The sequence below is a fragment of the Cavia porcellus genome, unplaced genomic scaffold (assembly GCF_034190915.1).
Source record: "Cavia porcellus strain 051 isolate PalLab524CR breed Dunkin Hartley unplaced genomic scaffold, mCavPor4.1 scaffold_30, whole genome shotgun sequence".
NCBI classification, from domain to species: Eukaryota; Metazoa; Chordata; class Mammalia; order Rodentia; family Caviidae; genus Cavia; species Cavia porcellus.
In genome coordinates, this window is record NW_026947513.1 from 7268428 (window position 1) to 7284575 (window position 16148).

The following is a 16148-nucleotide window of genomic DNA, read 5'->3' on the forward strand; positions in this document are numbered from 1 at the left end:
TGTTTACTTCCACCATCTGCATGGCAACACAAGTTCAAGTTATGGTGGCATCCGCTCTCCATCAGTATTAGAAAACCATTTAAGCGTCCCAGCCATTCACTGATGATAAGCACACACTAAAAAAGACAGGTGACAGCTGGCCCTGGGCCCCATCCCTGCTGCCCACCCGCCTCAGTCACCTCTCCTGGGCCCTGTGATGGCTTTGGCAGCTGGTTGGTTAGTAGTGAGTTGTCTTTCTTTCTTTCTTTTCCTTTTGTTGGTTTTTGGTTTTCTCTCCCATCTCTGCGAACAGCATAAGCCACGTTGTCTTTGGAATAACTTATTACAAATAGACAGGAGTAAGTAGAAAATACAAATGATCCTAAATGCAAACCCAAACCCACTCCGTTCCCCTACGTTAAAAGGTTCATTTGCTTCCACAGTCGAGAAAAAAGGACAGGTACTTGGTGTTGGCCTCCAAGAAGGTGCAGGGTCACCGCTGAAAGCTCCTGCCCGCCCTTAGCCCAGTCCCTGCCCCAGGCCAGGGTCACCAGGCCATGGGCAATGAGTGGCACGTGCTGTCAATGGGTCACTCCAACGGCCACACAGGACACCCAGGGAACAAAAAGAAATGGGTGCATTTCACAGGGCAAGGAAGCAAGGCCGCTCCCAAGCTGGGAAGATGTGCTCCGAGCCAACCTTTCTCTTGCAAAAGGTCCGCTTCCCTCAGACCTGCTCCTGTGCTGTCACCCACCCAGCGGCCCTTTGGTGACTCCAGGCTCCACGCACTGTGTTAGTTCCATCCCTAAGCAGGACCTGTCCTTGGCAGCATAGCAATGCAGCCCACAGGACTCCCGCACCCACGTCTGCACCCAAGCTTCGGAGCCCGGTTTCCTCCTGCTGGCAACTGAATGCTTTCTTGCCATAATGGTGTCAAGGACCGGTTTACACCCATGGTCAAGTTTTCTGGAGAGAGGAATGAGGAACAACTTTTCCTCTTGGCTTTTAATCTGGCCAGAGGCTCCAAATTCTTAGTAAAGACTCCTCTCCTGGCCAGGTGTAGGGTATGAGTCTGTAATTCCAGCACTTGGCAGGCTGAGGCAGGATTGTCTCCTGAGCTACACGGTGAGTTTAAAACCAGCCTGAAATGCCTAGCAATACCCTGTCTCAAGTAAAATAAAATAACAATAATAATAAAATATAACTATTTAACGTGACACTGGAGACCATGACCAGAGATTCCTCCCCCAGAGGCATCACACTTGCTCCTCTGACCTGGGATAAGGGTTCTTCCTGTCTCTCTTTTCCTGTGAAAACTGTTTTTAAAATAGCCGCCACCTTCCACCTCTGATTCAAGCTTCTGGCAAGAGTCCACTATAGCCCTGTCTCCCCTTTCATCCACTTTACATGAAGGTTCTCTGTGTAGGTAAATATTTCTCCCCCCCTCACTTTATGGGCCTTTGGGATCCTAACTGGAAGCCTGCTATTAGGAAAGCCACCTTGAAACTGAATTATTATACGTGTGCATAGACTCAAGGGCAGACCACATGGATCTGGTCAGGTTGTAATTTCCCCAGCTCTCCCTTAGAGCTTGTGTGACGTAGGAACAAACCTCACAAGTCCTACATGATGAGCCCCATGAAAAGTTGTCAGAAAAACATTGTTAAGGGGGCTGGAGATTTAGCTCAGCGGCATAAGCGCCTGCCTCACAAGCAGGCAGTCATGAGTTTGATCCCCAGTACTGATAAAAAGGAAAAAGACAAAAAAAAAAAAAAAAAAAAACATTGTTACGCACTGAGTCTCCTCTTTTTGTATGTGCCGCTTTTCTCTGGTTCCTAAATTCTTTTTTTTTTTAGCTCCTACCCTTTTACCACTGAAATCTCCCACAAAGGGATTTTATTTGGATCCTGAAAGGTAATTGGAAAGCACCAAGCTCCTACATGATCCTATCAGGACACACTGTCAGATTCTTTAGGTGGGATCATGGCACTGTGACTTTTAAAAAGTAGTCCCTCATTTTAGAGATTTATATTGAAATGTGAGCTTTACCCAGAAGTGATGTCTGTCTTGGGATTTTTTTTTTTTTTTAAAAGGAGGAAACAAAATGGAACTTGGCAGGCCCCAAGCATGTCATGTATTGTTGGCATATGTTTGAAAGTTTCTGATGAAAACTTTTGTTTTGTTCTTAAAGCCTGTGCTTAGGAAAACATCTGATAAACTCATCCAAAATGAGAAAGCTACTAACTGATAAGGACAGTAGCAGCCATCTATTTCCCCGAGACATCTGCAACTTTAACAGGAAGAAAAAAAGGTTTAAGACAAAGAAGTGAATCCCACCATAGCAAACCAGGAGAAGCGGGGGGGTGAGTCACCCCCAAAAGCCACCCTGGCCATGAGCTCAGTCTCGATTTTCTTATCTAGATGAATAGATTTAATAAACATCAGACCAGTGCTGTTTTGTGACGACCACTGCTGGTGCCGCTTCTCCATTGCAGCGCTGCTAACCACTTTAATACCAGCTGTCAGCTGGCTACTCGCTGGACACCAGTATCACACCCCTTGTTCAGTGTGTTGCACGTAGTATTTCACTGACCCCTTGAAATCCTACTGTGCTCACACTGCTGCTGGGTCAGAGACAACTTGTACAAGGTCACCAGGCCGCTGGGTGGCAGCGTGGGCTGGAGTCTGGCCTCTCCCTTGGTGGGCACGGAGGCCTTGAAGGAGACTTCCGGAAGACCAGACATTCGGTGACTTACCCTCTCAAGGTGTGTGAGCCACGCACTTAGTGCTAAATCACTAAGCCTTGACTCATGTTGCAAACAGTAATTAATATTTTAAGTCATGAAGTAGCTAGAATTGATGCCAGACTAAACCAGTGTCATCAGCGTCCTGGCTGGTGGGTGAGTCACCAGGACAGTGTTAGCTAGGCAGTCCCGGGTGGGTGCCGGCTGGACTGGCAGGTGAATTTATAGCAAGGAAGAAGAGGGGCAGAAGAAAAATGGGAGTGGAAAGGCAGGCAGGGGAGTGCAAGCTGCTCAGTCCTCTGAGAAGGAGGTGCTGAGGACAAGAGGTGCCCGGGGAGCACCTGTCAGAGGGGGAAAGCAGGCTGGGCACCAGGACCTGCCGCCCAGCAGGGTGCTCCCCAGCGGACCACTGGTACAGCACACCGCACTGGGGCCTTTGTGCCACGGCCCTGCTCAGAAAAGTGGCTCAGTCAGCTCAGGCGAACCTTGCAGGAGCACACGGCAGGGAGGTTGTCGGCTCAGCGGGCTCCCAGCAGCCGAGGAGCCAGTCTGTCCTTGCAGGAGCCGGACCAGCACCTCTTGGGTTTTGCCACCTCAAGCAAAAAAATGTTGGCCATCTATTCCAAGTTGGAAAGCTACAGAACAGCTGCAGTGACTCATGGTGGGACTTTCTGTATCATTACAGGCAGGTTTAGTAACACTGATTCAGGTGACAAAATCTGACTGTGTGCTGTGCGCCAGGTGCAGTGTAGGTGCTTGGGATCCATGAATAAGCAAAGGTAAAGACTGCCTTAGTGGAACATATGACCCAGCCAGAGGCGGAGAGGCATACAAGATGACAGAATGAAAATGGAAATTTCCAGTGTGTTGGACCCTCGATCCTCCACGTGGTCCATGGGCCAGTATTGCAAGGGTACCCCAGGCGGCTCTGCTAGAAATGCCAGCCCCACCCCAGACTTACTGAACCCAATCTGGAGTTAAACAAGAACTCCAGGGGATTCCTAGGGATGCTAAAACTGTGACCTGACCTTGATTTTCAGATTTAGATACTGTGAGGGCAGGGCAGACAGCTACAGCGAGCAGTAGTGTAGACCTCATTGAAAATGCAGGGGGTTATAAACCATGAATGAAGCGGATGAACCACGCATGTGGGTTAAGACAAGTCCCCTGCAGAAGGGACAGCCAGGACCAAGGCTCCCGGGCAAAGTGTGCCTAGAGAGATGGCTGGTTTGGCTGGAGCAGAGGGTGAGGACGAAGAGCTGAAAGGCAGGATGAAGAAAATGGGGTACGGTAGCCAGACAGAGTAGGACCTCTGGGGACACAGTGAGGACTTCGGCTTTTCCTCGGGTGCAAAAAGCAGGTGGGTGACAAGATCTGCTTCAAAAGGGATGTGGTGCAAATATACACTGTACCAACAAAAACAACCTGCTAAGGATCTGTACTGGGTAGAAACCTAGTTTACACTTGTCTCAAGCATCCAAGATCTGTTCAATTACAAGAATTCTCTATAATTCACTGAAATACCAATAATTCTCTATAAAATTCTCACTGAAATAAAAATCCACTGAGGACAGACTGTTAAAGGGCCTGGGAAAAAACAGGAAGAGTTTTTTTGGGGAACAGGAGTAGGGAGAGCCTAAAATAACATAAGAAACACTGGAGTTCAGATCTGGTTAGTTACAAGATGGGGAAATGGCTTGGTTCCAGGCATATTTTCAACTTTGAGACTAGGTGTAGGATGTGAGAGGAAGAATCAAGGCAAACTCACAGGGCTTTTAACCTAAGCAATGGAAAGAAGACAGTGTGAACAACCGAGGTATGATGTCTGAGAACACATTTTTTGAGAGGAAGATAAAGGAACCATCTTTGGTTTATTAAACATCTGTTATGCCTGTGTGTAGATGCCCCCCAAACCCTTACACTGCGACAGCTGGGGCTTTTTCAGAGGCGGCTGGATCTAGTGTGTGTGATGCTGGGATTGATTCATGGTGCAGTGCTAGGTTCAAGGGCACTAGGATTAAGGGTGTGAATGCTGCCTGCCCTGAGTATCCTGGATAAAAGGGGCAGAAAGATGCTGTTAAGGTCCTTTGCCAGCTTTTGCCATCTTCTCTTCTGCAATGTCTCTTAAACTATGAGCCACTTAGGCTTGGAGGCAGCCAACTATGGACTGAAACTCCTACAAATAACCCAAATAAACTCATTTAACTTTGGGTGTTGGGTATTTTGTCTCAGCAATGAGAAAAGTAACTAAGACAACACCCAAGATTCGGTGATTAGCTAGCTGCATATCCATGTGGGGTTCAGGAAAAGGTCTGCTGAAGACAAATTCGGGAGCCCTGATCAGCCATTCTACTATGAAGACATAGGAACACCAAATATAATCAACAACCCCTGTGCTTGTGGATCTGCTGACTACACTAAACACTTTGGTCAGATCATACCATCTATGTGAAGTCACAGTGACGTGAACTCAATCTGGACATTTCTCTGAAGTCAGGATCTGATGTTTTAGGTATGTAAAATAATTAACACACTGTAACTTTTTAATCCTCAAATGTAAAACAACTCAATAAAAAAACAAAAGCCTTGAAAACAAAAATGTCATTGAAATCAACTATAAATTGTTAATTTCCACTGGAGAATAGACAATATTCACTTCTTCCCATTGCTTAGGTTAAAAGCCCTGAGTTTTCCTCGATTCTTCCTCTCACATCCTACACCTAGTCTCAAAGTCACAAGCCTAAGTTGAAAAAGTTCTACTGAATAAAAAACACATTTTAATTTAAATCTATCACAATTTAATACAGTGCAGCTTTATACAGTGCATCACAGCAATTAAATTAGTGAGTGAATCACTTTGCATATATTATCATCTCCTTTAATCCTCAGGCTGATACAGTTTGCCATTTCATTTATGATGACACTGGGGCTTACAGGCTAAACTCATATTGTGAATAAATACTAGTGCAAAGCTCAAACTCAATCAAAGACAACTCCCTGCATAATCCAAGAAGCAAAAGTTAAAATGAAATCTGAAGACAGACAGGTGTCCATTTTCAAGTTAAAGAAGAGAGTTTGTCTGCCAATAAGCCCTTCGCGAAACGGTTAATGGCTGCTGAAATCAATTTCTCCCCTCCTTAAACATTTAGTTCCCAACCATGACTCAGGGTCTTCAGTAGAGGTCTGCTTTGTGGGCAAGTTGATACTGATGACTGAATCAAAAAATGACAAATGACAAAAAGTCTTAGTGATTTGTACTTTCAGATTTTATCTGTAGTGATAAGTAGAATAATATATTGTACTATCAATGGTTTATTAAAAATTTATTTCACATAATAAATTGTATAACTCTTTTTCAAATAGTATATACCAGGAATACTGCCGGAAATATTTTTTCCTTTTGGTAAGACATACAGGTTTAGCAGGCTGACATCAGCTTCAGGTTCCCCTAAGCTAAAATCGCCCCCTCCCAGATAAGCAGTTTCTTCACATTTTCCTAAGTCCATGGAGACATCACTTAATAAAATAGTACAAATGTTTCCACAAGGCCTTAGCTTGATCTGCAGAATACTAGGTGGGAAATAACAAAGACACCTTCGTGAGTCTTAAGCTCATTACCTCACATCATGTACCACCGGGGTCAAAATCAAAGTTAAAAATAAGGCACAAAAGGACACGGTGGTTAAGTCAGTGGTTGTGTCCTGAGATTGGCCAGAAGAGATGCAGAACCAACACCATGTGACAGACAAGGAGAAAACTGCTTATGCAACATTTTTTTCACTGTTAAGAGCATATTGAATTGATTCTTATCAAATTGTTCAGAGGTTATCTAACTTTTGAAATGACAAAACTGTTAGGTATAAAAAACTGGATTTAAAAAATTAATAAAATAAGCCTCATGAATGGAAAACATAAAAAAACACTTGAATGCATAGCAGAAATTAGCACATCTCACATTGTGAGAAAATAAACCCAACTTTGGTATGCACCGTGAATGTTCATATTCCAAAAATTTTCATCAGTTTTTTTTTCCTTGCTGTTTTCAATTTTCCTCCACGAAAGGACACAAGAAATTAACTCTCACATCACTAACAGTATCAAAATAATATCACCAGTTTTTTAAAACTCACTTTTTAAACTTTACTGAACTCTAGTAAATTCAGAAGCATAGTCTAAAGCTAAAAACATATTCTGTAGCTCAGGCCTCAATTTCAGCTCTTATTATGCTGGGTAGTAGTTAAAGAACATAAACAGCAAAATTAAACGCTGGGTAAAACTAGTAGAGAAAATTTGATTTATATTCAAATTCATTATTCTGTACCAAGTGCTATTGGCTAAACAGAATTGTATCAAGGAATTCACATTCTAGAACTTATCCAACTCATACAGAAGCTAACCAGAAACATTCACAGCTGGACACGGAGTCCTGCAGCCTGGGATTGCCTGTCATCCCCTGACCGAGTGAGATCTTGTCAGCAAAGGACCTGCAAGCCAAACTGTGAGGCTGATTTAAAGCATCTCTCCACACTATGTGACTAAGAAGCACGCTGTGTGGTGACCAAAAGCGTGTTTTATGTTATTTAAACTTTATTTTCTTGGCAGACGACTTTGAAAATCAAATTAGAAAATTTTGCCAGATGATCTTAATAATAAACTCAGTTAAACCATGGAAAGAGAACATCTTAAGATTGCAATGTATCCCCCACTGTCCCCTGCCACAGTTTCAGAGTACGAGACCAATTAGGAAGCTTACCAAGCAGTACTGGCAATTTATGGTGAGTTTAAGTTTGTAAAACTTGTACCGTATGTGGAAACGGTAGAGGGTGAGGGAAAGTGACTCTCAGGTGTGGGCAAGGAGAGCCTGAATGTACACAGCTGTAACAAAAACTGCAAATTCTATGACCTCAGGATCAAACCTGAAGCCAGGCAAATCAGAGCTAGAATTTCAAAACCGCAGGACACGAAAAGGGTTAATCTCGAAAACTGCAGCTGGTTTTCTGCATCAGGACCAGTTACAACACATCTATCATTCACATGTGGGTTTATGTCATTTACCTTCAGTCAGAATCATTATCTATGCAGCAGCAAAAGCCCGAGGACTGCTGACACACTTCAGACAAGGAGGTTCTGGCCTTTGTCAAGCTAAGTGACGGTGACACAATGTTGGCTCACGTGTAGAAGAAGCTGCACTGCCAGCATTTCCATTTGCTCCCATTCCTTCTTAGACTCTCAGGGTTTAGTTACACCTCTTAGGCTGTCCTGGTTCTACAAGTTGGCCCCAAATTCACATAGAAAACATTATACAACTTTTTAATCCAGGATTAACTCATTCAAACCAAGTTATTGTGGCTATTTTTAATGTTTAAATGTTTGGACTGCAGAGATAGTAGGTTTAAAAATAACCTGTAACACATTTATTAAGTACTTTAGTTCAACTCATTCTTGATTTCTGAGGTTACCAAGGCAATGTTTAAAGTAGTCTAACTCACTCACCAACTGCCTCCCCAGGAGGAAATGTATCTGCCTGAGCTCTGTTTACAGTCTAAAACAATGTACAATGTCACCAACACCCTAGAAAATAGCTTTCCTGTGTACAGTTAACACTCCTAAATCAGTAAGGAAATCCAGGAGTCAAACACAGCCTCTGTTATTGTAGTGTTTCTCAAAATATACTGAAGGTGAATTAGTATTTCATTTTTCAAAAATGGGATTTGTGGTAGATCTACTAACAGTCAACTGGCAACACCCAGTGGTGCTGGCTATGGAAGGTCCCCCTGAGGATTGCTGCCAACAGCATAAAAGAACTGGAGGGGCAGATGGGCTGCTGTTGATTCTCCTGGAGAGGCTTGTCATGCTGGCTTTCCTGATATGAGCTCGGCTGTGCTCCGGGCAGAGGAGCTCGCCGTCATTGAAGATGGCTGCAGTTCTCTGTGGGGGAGCTCTGGTCCTTTGAGTGTCACTTCTTGGCTCCAGTACAGAACCCTCAGCCTGCTGGCAGAGATCCTTCACCCCACTGGCACAGACTTCCTCGCTTCTACCACTGACCTTTGGGCCTTCCCAGTGCAGGTCCTTGATACAGACTTGCGTGAGACACTGATGTGGGCTCTGGGCCAGTCCTTCTCTTTAAATTAACAAAACTCATTTTTAGACCCATCCCAAAGTCTGGAGTTTCACTCAAACAAATGAGCCTATGGGCAGAGAAACAGGAATGCACCTCTTTACCATGTGGCACATTTTCATCTCCCCAGCAGAAAACGTTTAAAAAAAACACCCATACCTGCCAATCTTGACAGTGGCTGTGCATAACACCTGAGCAGACTAAGCACCGTGCAAAAGGCTGCTTATGGCAAATGCAGTAAATAGAGCAGTTTTAATTTGAGTGGAAAAGTGCACAAGTGCCACATGAAACAATTTATATGTGGAGAACTAGTGATCCCAGTTATCACTAAAGATTCTCTATGCAGTATGGTTTGGTAACATTTACAGAGCTATCTTCTTTGAAGTACAGCACTTGTCACTTAATGACAGGCACACTGCCTGAGAAACGCAGTGTGAGCAGCCGATTTCAGACCTGTGAACATCACGGCATGTGCTTACACAAACAAGACAGCTATGATGTCATCAGATGACAGAACCTTATGAGGCCACCATTTTACAGGGCCATCGCTGATTGTGACTGTGCTACCGACAGCTAAAGAAAACTTTACTTGAGCAGTTCATTTACTTCTAAGCAGTGTTCACCATCTCAGCATACTGACGTTTGGGGATGGACAGTTTTGTATTACGGAAGCCTGTCTTGAGCACTGTAGGATGTTAAGTATCACTCTGCCCAGCAAATATCAATAATCCCCTCCAGCTGTGACAACCAAAAACTTTCCCAGGTGTTGCTCAGACACAAGCAAATTATTTCCAGCTGGGAACTATTGCTCCTTAGTCTAAATTAAAGTTTATACTGTGACTGATTTCCTGGGAATGTGCCTTTTACAGGCATAAGGTGACATGGAAATATCCAATAATTAGCAGCATCAAAGATATCTCCAAATTCTGCGTGATAAGAAACATGAGTAATTGTGAATGCTAGAGAATGGTTAGGAAAAAGCACTACACAAAGAGAATTAGACATAATTTTACAGTCATTATATTAGTATGAATTATCTGACTGATGATGCTTAATAGATAACTATTCTCACAATTAGAAAAAAGATAAGGGTCATAAGGATTGAGGCAGTCCAACACTAAAAAACATAACAATCATCAACGGCTCAGACCACAGCCTACTCCCTGATTAAATATCCTCTATAAAATTCCCAATCAACAATCTCAAGTCCTATCTTAAAACTGCTTGTCTGTTCTGCAGCTGCATCATTCTCCTTAAATTACCGAAAAGAAGTCCTCCCATGTCATGAAGAAGTATCCAGAAGTACATTATCTAGTTTTAAAGTGGTTTCTTCAATATCCACATTTCCCGTTTTGCCATCATTGTCAACTGCAGGGACATCGCTCTCTTTGCTTTGTTCTTTTCTCACTGTCTTTAAACACTTGTCAAGTCTCTTGATGAACAAGTCCACATCCTGTGTCTTCATTCCAATGGCGGCGGCAGCGTTGAGGTAAGCACAAGGGTAGTCGTTGGAATGGGACATAAAGCCTCTGAAAATGTGGCCACTCACAGTTTGCACAAACCCAAGAGACACAACCCTGAAAGGGAGAAGATTTATTAACTTAGTATGTCTGGTGATATTAACAGAATGTCACCCATAAATAAAAGATATCCATTACTAAGCTGTACAGCCCACTTATTAAGAAGTTTAAAAACAGCCATAAATCAGGGCTTATGCAAAGACTGTCAGCCTTAAAATGAAATTATACAATACACTGCTATTTTACATGAAAAAGTCCTATCTGGTAATTATCATTTATTTATTTTCTAAGAAAAACCAACAAGCTCTAGAGATCTTAACACTTTCACATCTTCAAAAAAGTAAAAAGAAAATTACTTGGTTTTGTCCATATCTGGAACTAGACTTCACATATATACCCTTTAAGTCCAATGACTTGGACTCAATTGATTGCCATGTGTCACCTCAATCACCATGTTAAATTCCAACTGTCTGATCAGTGCTGTGCAAAGGAAGGTTTTAGCGCAAACACCAAAAAAAATACATCACTGCTTACAGCACAGTGGAGGTCAGCGAACCACAACATTCTGCAATGGCACATGCATTTCCTGCACTGGATTTCATGGCATATATAGATACAAGTAGATTTCTAATCTTCTACTTCTGTTTTTAAAGAGGTCCATTAAGATCAACCTAAACATAAATAGTGGCAACACTAAAAGCAAAATCAAGAAAACCATTTTTGGAAGGGTTAAAAGTATACTATAAGGTAAAAAAAATAATTAATCTAAGATTTTTTATTCTTTTGAAAAGCTATCCTTTGAGCTAAAGTTTCTATTCTAGTAAAGTCTAGGATTCAAGTTATTTTTCTCTGACCTTATCAAATACACAATGTAAAATAACACTGATTTTTCATACTATGAATATAAAAGAGGAACAAATATGTTTCTAAAGCAATAGTTACTTAAGAATTACAGAACCCTTTCAGTTTAGGAAACAGGAATTTCCTTGGCAACATTCCACTTGAATTTAGTAAGGAAGACAATTTATTTCTATGCCATCGCATGACATCACTGAGGATCATTTAACAAAGGAAATAAAGACTAAAACCTGTACAAAGAGGTAATGGAACTTTGTTTCTACATATTTAACAAAACAGAGCAGATCTTCCTGCGACTATTTCAGGTACAGATGACAGCTTACCAGTTCTCTACCTCATTCTTGGACTCCACAATGAACTAGCAGATACGTGGGGAACAACTGCTGGGGAAAGGGACTTTATGAGAGGTAACTCGGAAAAGTCAAAAACTCTCTTTTAAACATACTCACCTGGCACCAGAAACCTGTCTGGTAAAAAGCATTGAGCCGAGCTGAGTGACAGCTTTGTCATGACGTGCATCTAGCATCTTTAGTGTCATAGCTGAAAGAGAAACAAGTATCCCAAAGGAAGTTTCAGCTATCACCAAAAAAATCACTCAAAGCAAACTAATGGAGGAATTACTGTACTTTTAAATTCACTGTCAAGTGGTAGAATATCACTTTAATGTACTTAATTACAGCAAAGATTTGCTTATCAAATGTATTTTTATACAAATTAACATATTCGGTATCAGAAAGAGAATTCCTTATCAGCTTCCTAGAAAGTGAATTTTGCCAGCTAAACACAGGAAACAATAATATGATCAACATGGCTGTTTACTGGAATTCAACAAAGTTTTAAGAACTTATGAGAATGTGGGATGTATCTCAGTATAGGTAAGACTAAACAAATTGGTCCCTGCATAGGAAAATGGAAATGATCATTCCAGGACAATATTCCATATATACCATCACTGCTGTAGCTACCATCTACTGAAGACTGACTGTACTAGGTACTTTGTAAACATAACCTCAAATAATCGTTTAGTAAGTCTGCATTGAGAGATCATTACTTCTACTTTAGAGTCAGGGAAAAGAGGTTACAGGATAGTACCTGGCATAACTCACACTCTACCACCACCCTCCACATACCAGCAAAGGATTGGGGTTGTTTTTATTACATGTCAGTGCTCAAACAGATTACCCTAGAAACTCTTTCCTGAAAAGGCATCAGTTACAAATGATTCATTTTCCTTACTTTCTTCAGATGCATGAGAAATATGAAACATTACACTACACATATTTACAAATTAAAGAGGGGTAATCATGAAGCTTTTAAGTTAAACACAGTGAGATCAATATTCATATTATCATTCTTAAGTGCCCCTTATATTATAGGAAAGACACAGTCCTTATATAAACAAATGAAATTATAATAAATACAGACATGCAGAGGCTAAAGAAAATAAGCAATAGTAACATTAAAAACAATGAAGAAAGCTTTAATTTCTGGTATGCTGCTGCTTTGTTAATTGGAAGGAGTTCTAATTCCTCAATTCTTATCAGATACTAAGCTATTCTGGTTACAAGCAATACTTAATTTATTAATTTCTTCTGATTTTCTTAGCAAATGGGATATCTTGAAAATAATTAAAGAATTTCTAAAGGCTAATAAAATTTGTTAAATTTATTTATTAATACTGAAATGGAATTACAAATATTACAATCAAAGATCCCTCTTTTCCTGTAAATATCAACTTTCTCCAAAGGCTAGATCGGAGGTGTTGAATTTCCTTTTCAAGGTTAAAAGTTACCTAATGAGATGGGGTTGTGAGGCGTGTGCAACAGTCTTTCAGAGCAGGCTTCTGCCAATTTCTTTAGTTGGCTGGACAGATACAAAAACATTTCCTGCAACACAAAATGTCACATTTGAAACAAACTGAACAGGCACTGCAGTTTATCAGATTTCACAATGCAAAATCTGACTGATATGAAGCCTGTCCCACAGACTGTCTCTTCCATGTGCCCTCCTTGCCACACAGAGTGAGATTCAAAACTGTTACAACTATCAGAAGCTACAGGATTTAGGTAAAGGCAAAAGACCTGCCATTCCTTGCTTCAGGCTATAATGTATCCAACACAAATCCAGTTTCTCCTCAGAATCTGCAGAGCTACCACTCCAGTCTGAGCAATCATCAGCTTCTCCCCTGGAGAGAGCAGTAGACTTTAAATTAATTCTCTGCAGACTCCCCTTCCCCTCTACAATCTACACTACGAGGAGGCCAGTTGGTCTTTCAAAAGCATACATTCAAGAGCATCTCCAAAAGCATACATTCAAGAGCATCTCCTCCTCTGATGACTTTCTCCACTTACTTTCAAACGACCAAGTCATTCTTCAACTCTAAGGCCCCATGAGCTGTAACGCAGTCAGAACGCCCAATCCAGTGGCTGTGCTTCCTCTACTCCCGCCACCAGCCACACCAGTCTTCTTTCCAGCCGCTCGAGTGTCTGTACCTTTGCACATGCTTTCTCTGGATCTCCTACATCATTCTGTGGCCCCTTCTGTCAGTCTATGGACACCGTCCTTTAGTATTTCCCTACCAACACAGCTCTAACTACCCACCTGCAATTCCCAAGCTCACTCCAACATTTTTACCTAGTTTGGTATTACATTTACCACAACCTGAAACTATCTCATTTACTTGCGTAAATGAATGTTGTCTATTATTAACTACAATAATGGAAAAACTCCTTGAAGACAGGAGCTCTGTCTTTAATACCACTTCCTGAACACCAAGAAAAACGTCACACATTGGTATACAAGTTACACATTAAGTGGTTGTTTTAAAGTGAATCCTCCCTCCCCCTGGAGTGCTGGGAAGCAAATCCAGACAAGTATGCCTATTAGGTAAGTATTCTACCACTAAGCTACATCCTCAGCCCAAAATATATTGCCTTTAAATCACACAAAGAGAAAGTTAACAATTCCCTTAATATATCAACTAAAACTAACAATTATTCCACTGTGAAAAATAATCTATATTCAATAACAAAAAATAATAAAAATGTTTTATAAGTATAAAATGCTCTGTGTCAGTCAGTGGCAGTTTAATAAAGTTACAAATAAACATTAAGTTGGCAGTTATTTAAATTAAAATTTTACTTTCTTCTCCCCATAAGGCCTTCAAATAGGTGTTAAAATGAAAACCTGCCCAAGGACATCTGCAGCAGAATGAACCCATGTGCATTTCCCTCCTCCTCTGTAGTCAGCACAGACAAACTCCAAGGATAAACAAAACAGCCCAGGGCAGACAGAGTACCTAGGAGACAACAGGAAAAGACATTTCGCCAACTTCCAGAGCCACAAAAGCAGCCTCTGTTTTGTTCCCTGAATCTGATACTCTGGCACCACACTGGGTCCTGGGTAGCTTTTCCCATGAAAAACACTAGTGATTGACTCCATTCCTGTTCAAATTCAGTAAAGATTAAGACAAGGACAACTCTTTCCAGGTGTATAAATTATTAGTAAGTCTACTTACGTTGTCAACAAAACACAGTATTATTTTATAATGTCACTTGCATTTTTTGCCAAATAACCATCCTTAAATTTTAGGGATATTTTACAAGATGAGTTCTCAATACATCAGAATAATGAAATGTTAGACCACTAAAATTAATTGGTTCCTTTTGTACTTGAAAAGTTAATATCCACAACTGCCAAACTTAAACCAAGCTACCAGTAAGTACTACATGTGAAAAGACTTCCTCTTTTGTCATTAAAAAAGATATAGAGACATAAAAGAGACAAATGTCATCACATTCAGAAATGGAAAAAGCAAGCTGTGATGGGAATTTTTTCTTAGACATATAAAAATTTCCTGGCTCCTCCTCAATTCAATATTCCAATTTTCCAATATTCCAATACTCCTTCAGAGGATAAAATATTTTAAAAATGAAACCAATAATAGTTTTTATGGCAATCAGAACAATTTAAAACGTTTTAGTACCACAGTCAGTGTTAATAAAGTATAGAATTCCTGTGTTTCATTTATGTATTTCCAACTATTATAATATACCTAGGTCACTAATTTAAATGTTCTGTATTTTTTAAAATCTACTATACATTTCCATTCAGATATCAAATACTGATTTTTCCTCATCTGCATAATTCATTAAAGTCTTATCCTGCATGTGTCTATACAATTCTCCCTTATTCTCGAATTCATCAACTTCTCATTAGCATAAACAAATCTGATAGCCAGGAAATGCCTTTTATAGACCCCCCACGGCTTCCCCCAATAATAAAACCATGCCTGACCTTCAGTTATCCTTAAGCATATATTAATGAAGCAAGTTTTCTCCAGTTTATATATATCAGCGGTGAAGGCCAACTAAAAATATTGTTCTGTCTAGTTTAGCTGCCACGTTAAACATCAATGTGGTCAAATTTATAGAAAAAGAACTCCATGAGTACTTAATTTGTACTTTTCTGGAAAAAAAATGAAACGTTACCTTAGTAACACTCCTAGAGGGTGCTTTTAAACTTACTGATGCATACATGGTTATCAAAAAACTGAATTTGCCCAATATTAAATTTCTAATACTTTAATGATCAGCTTTATAGCCAGGTGTGGTGGCTCACACCTGTAATCCTAGCATTTGAAGGCTGAGGCAGGAGGACTGTTAGGACCAAGCCTACGCTACAAAGTGAGCTCAAGGCCAGCCTGAACTGCATAGCAAGACCTTGTCTCAAAAAGACAAAAAAAAAATCAGCTTTAACCAATTCTATCAATCACTTGCTAATGTCACCAAAATTCAGTTTTAATTGCAGCTATATTAGATGAAAATCTTTAGATTACAAAGATAATAATAAGGTAACTAAATCTCAAATATCACTAGTATGGGAGTAATTCAATTTAAAAATATTTTTTAAATCAAGTTCACTTTCAGC

At 40.6% G+C, this 16148-nt stretch overlaps 1 protein-coding gene across 3 annotated transcripts in view; it reads right to left on the reverse strand.

The window, feature by feature from the left end:
- Positions 1-5967: 5967 nt before the first annotated feature.
- Sepsecs (Sep (O-phosphoserine) tRNA:Sec (selenocysteine) tRNA synthase) overlaps positions 5968-16148 on the reverse strand; it is a 36421-nt gene continuing 26240 nt past the window's right edge. For all 3 annotated transcript variants that reach the window (XM_003467397.5, XM_063240657.1, XM_023564067.2), the window contains exons 9-11: positions 13012-13105; positions 11669-11759; positions 5968-10418 (exon numbers count right to left, since the gene is read on the reverse strand). In XM_003467397.5, the coding sequence (XP_003467445.1) occupies positions 10124-10418; positions 11669-11759; positions 13012-13105 (480 nt within the window). In that variant the 3' untranslated portion in view covers positions 5968-10123. The remainder of the gene's footprint in view (positions 10419-11668; positions 11760-13011; positions 13106-16148) is intronic.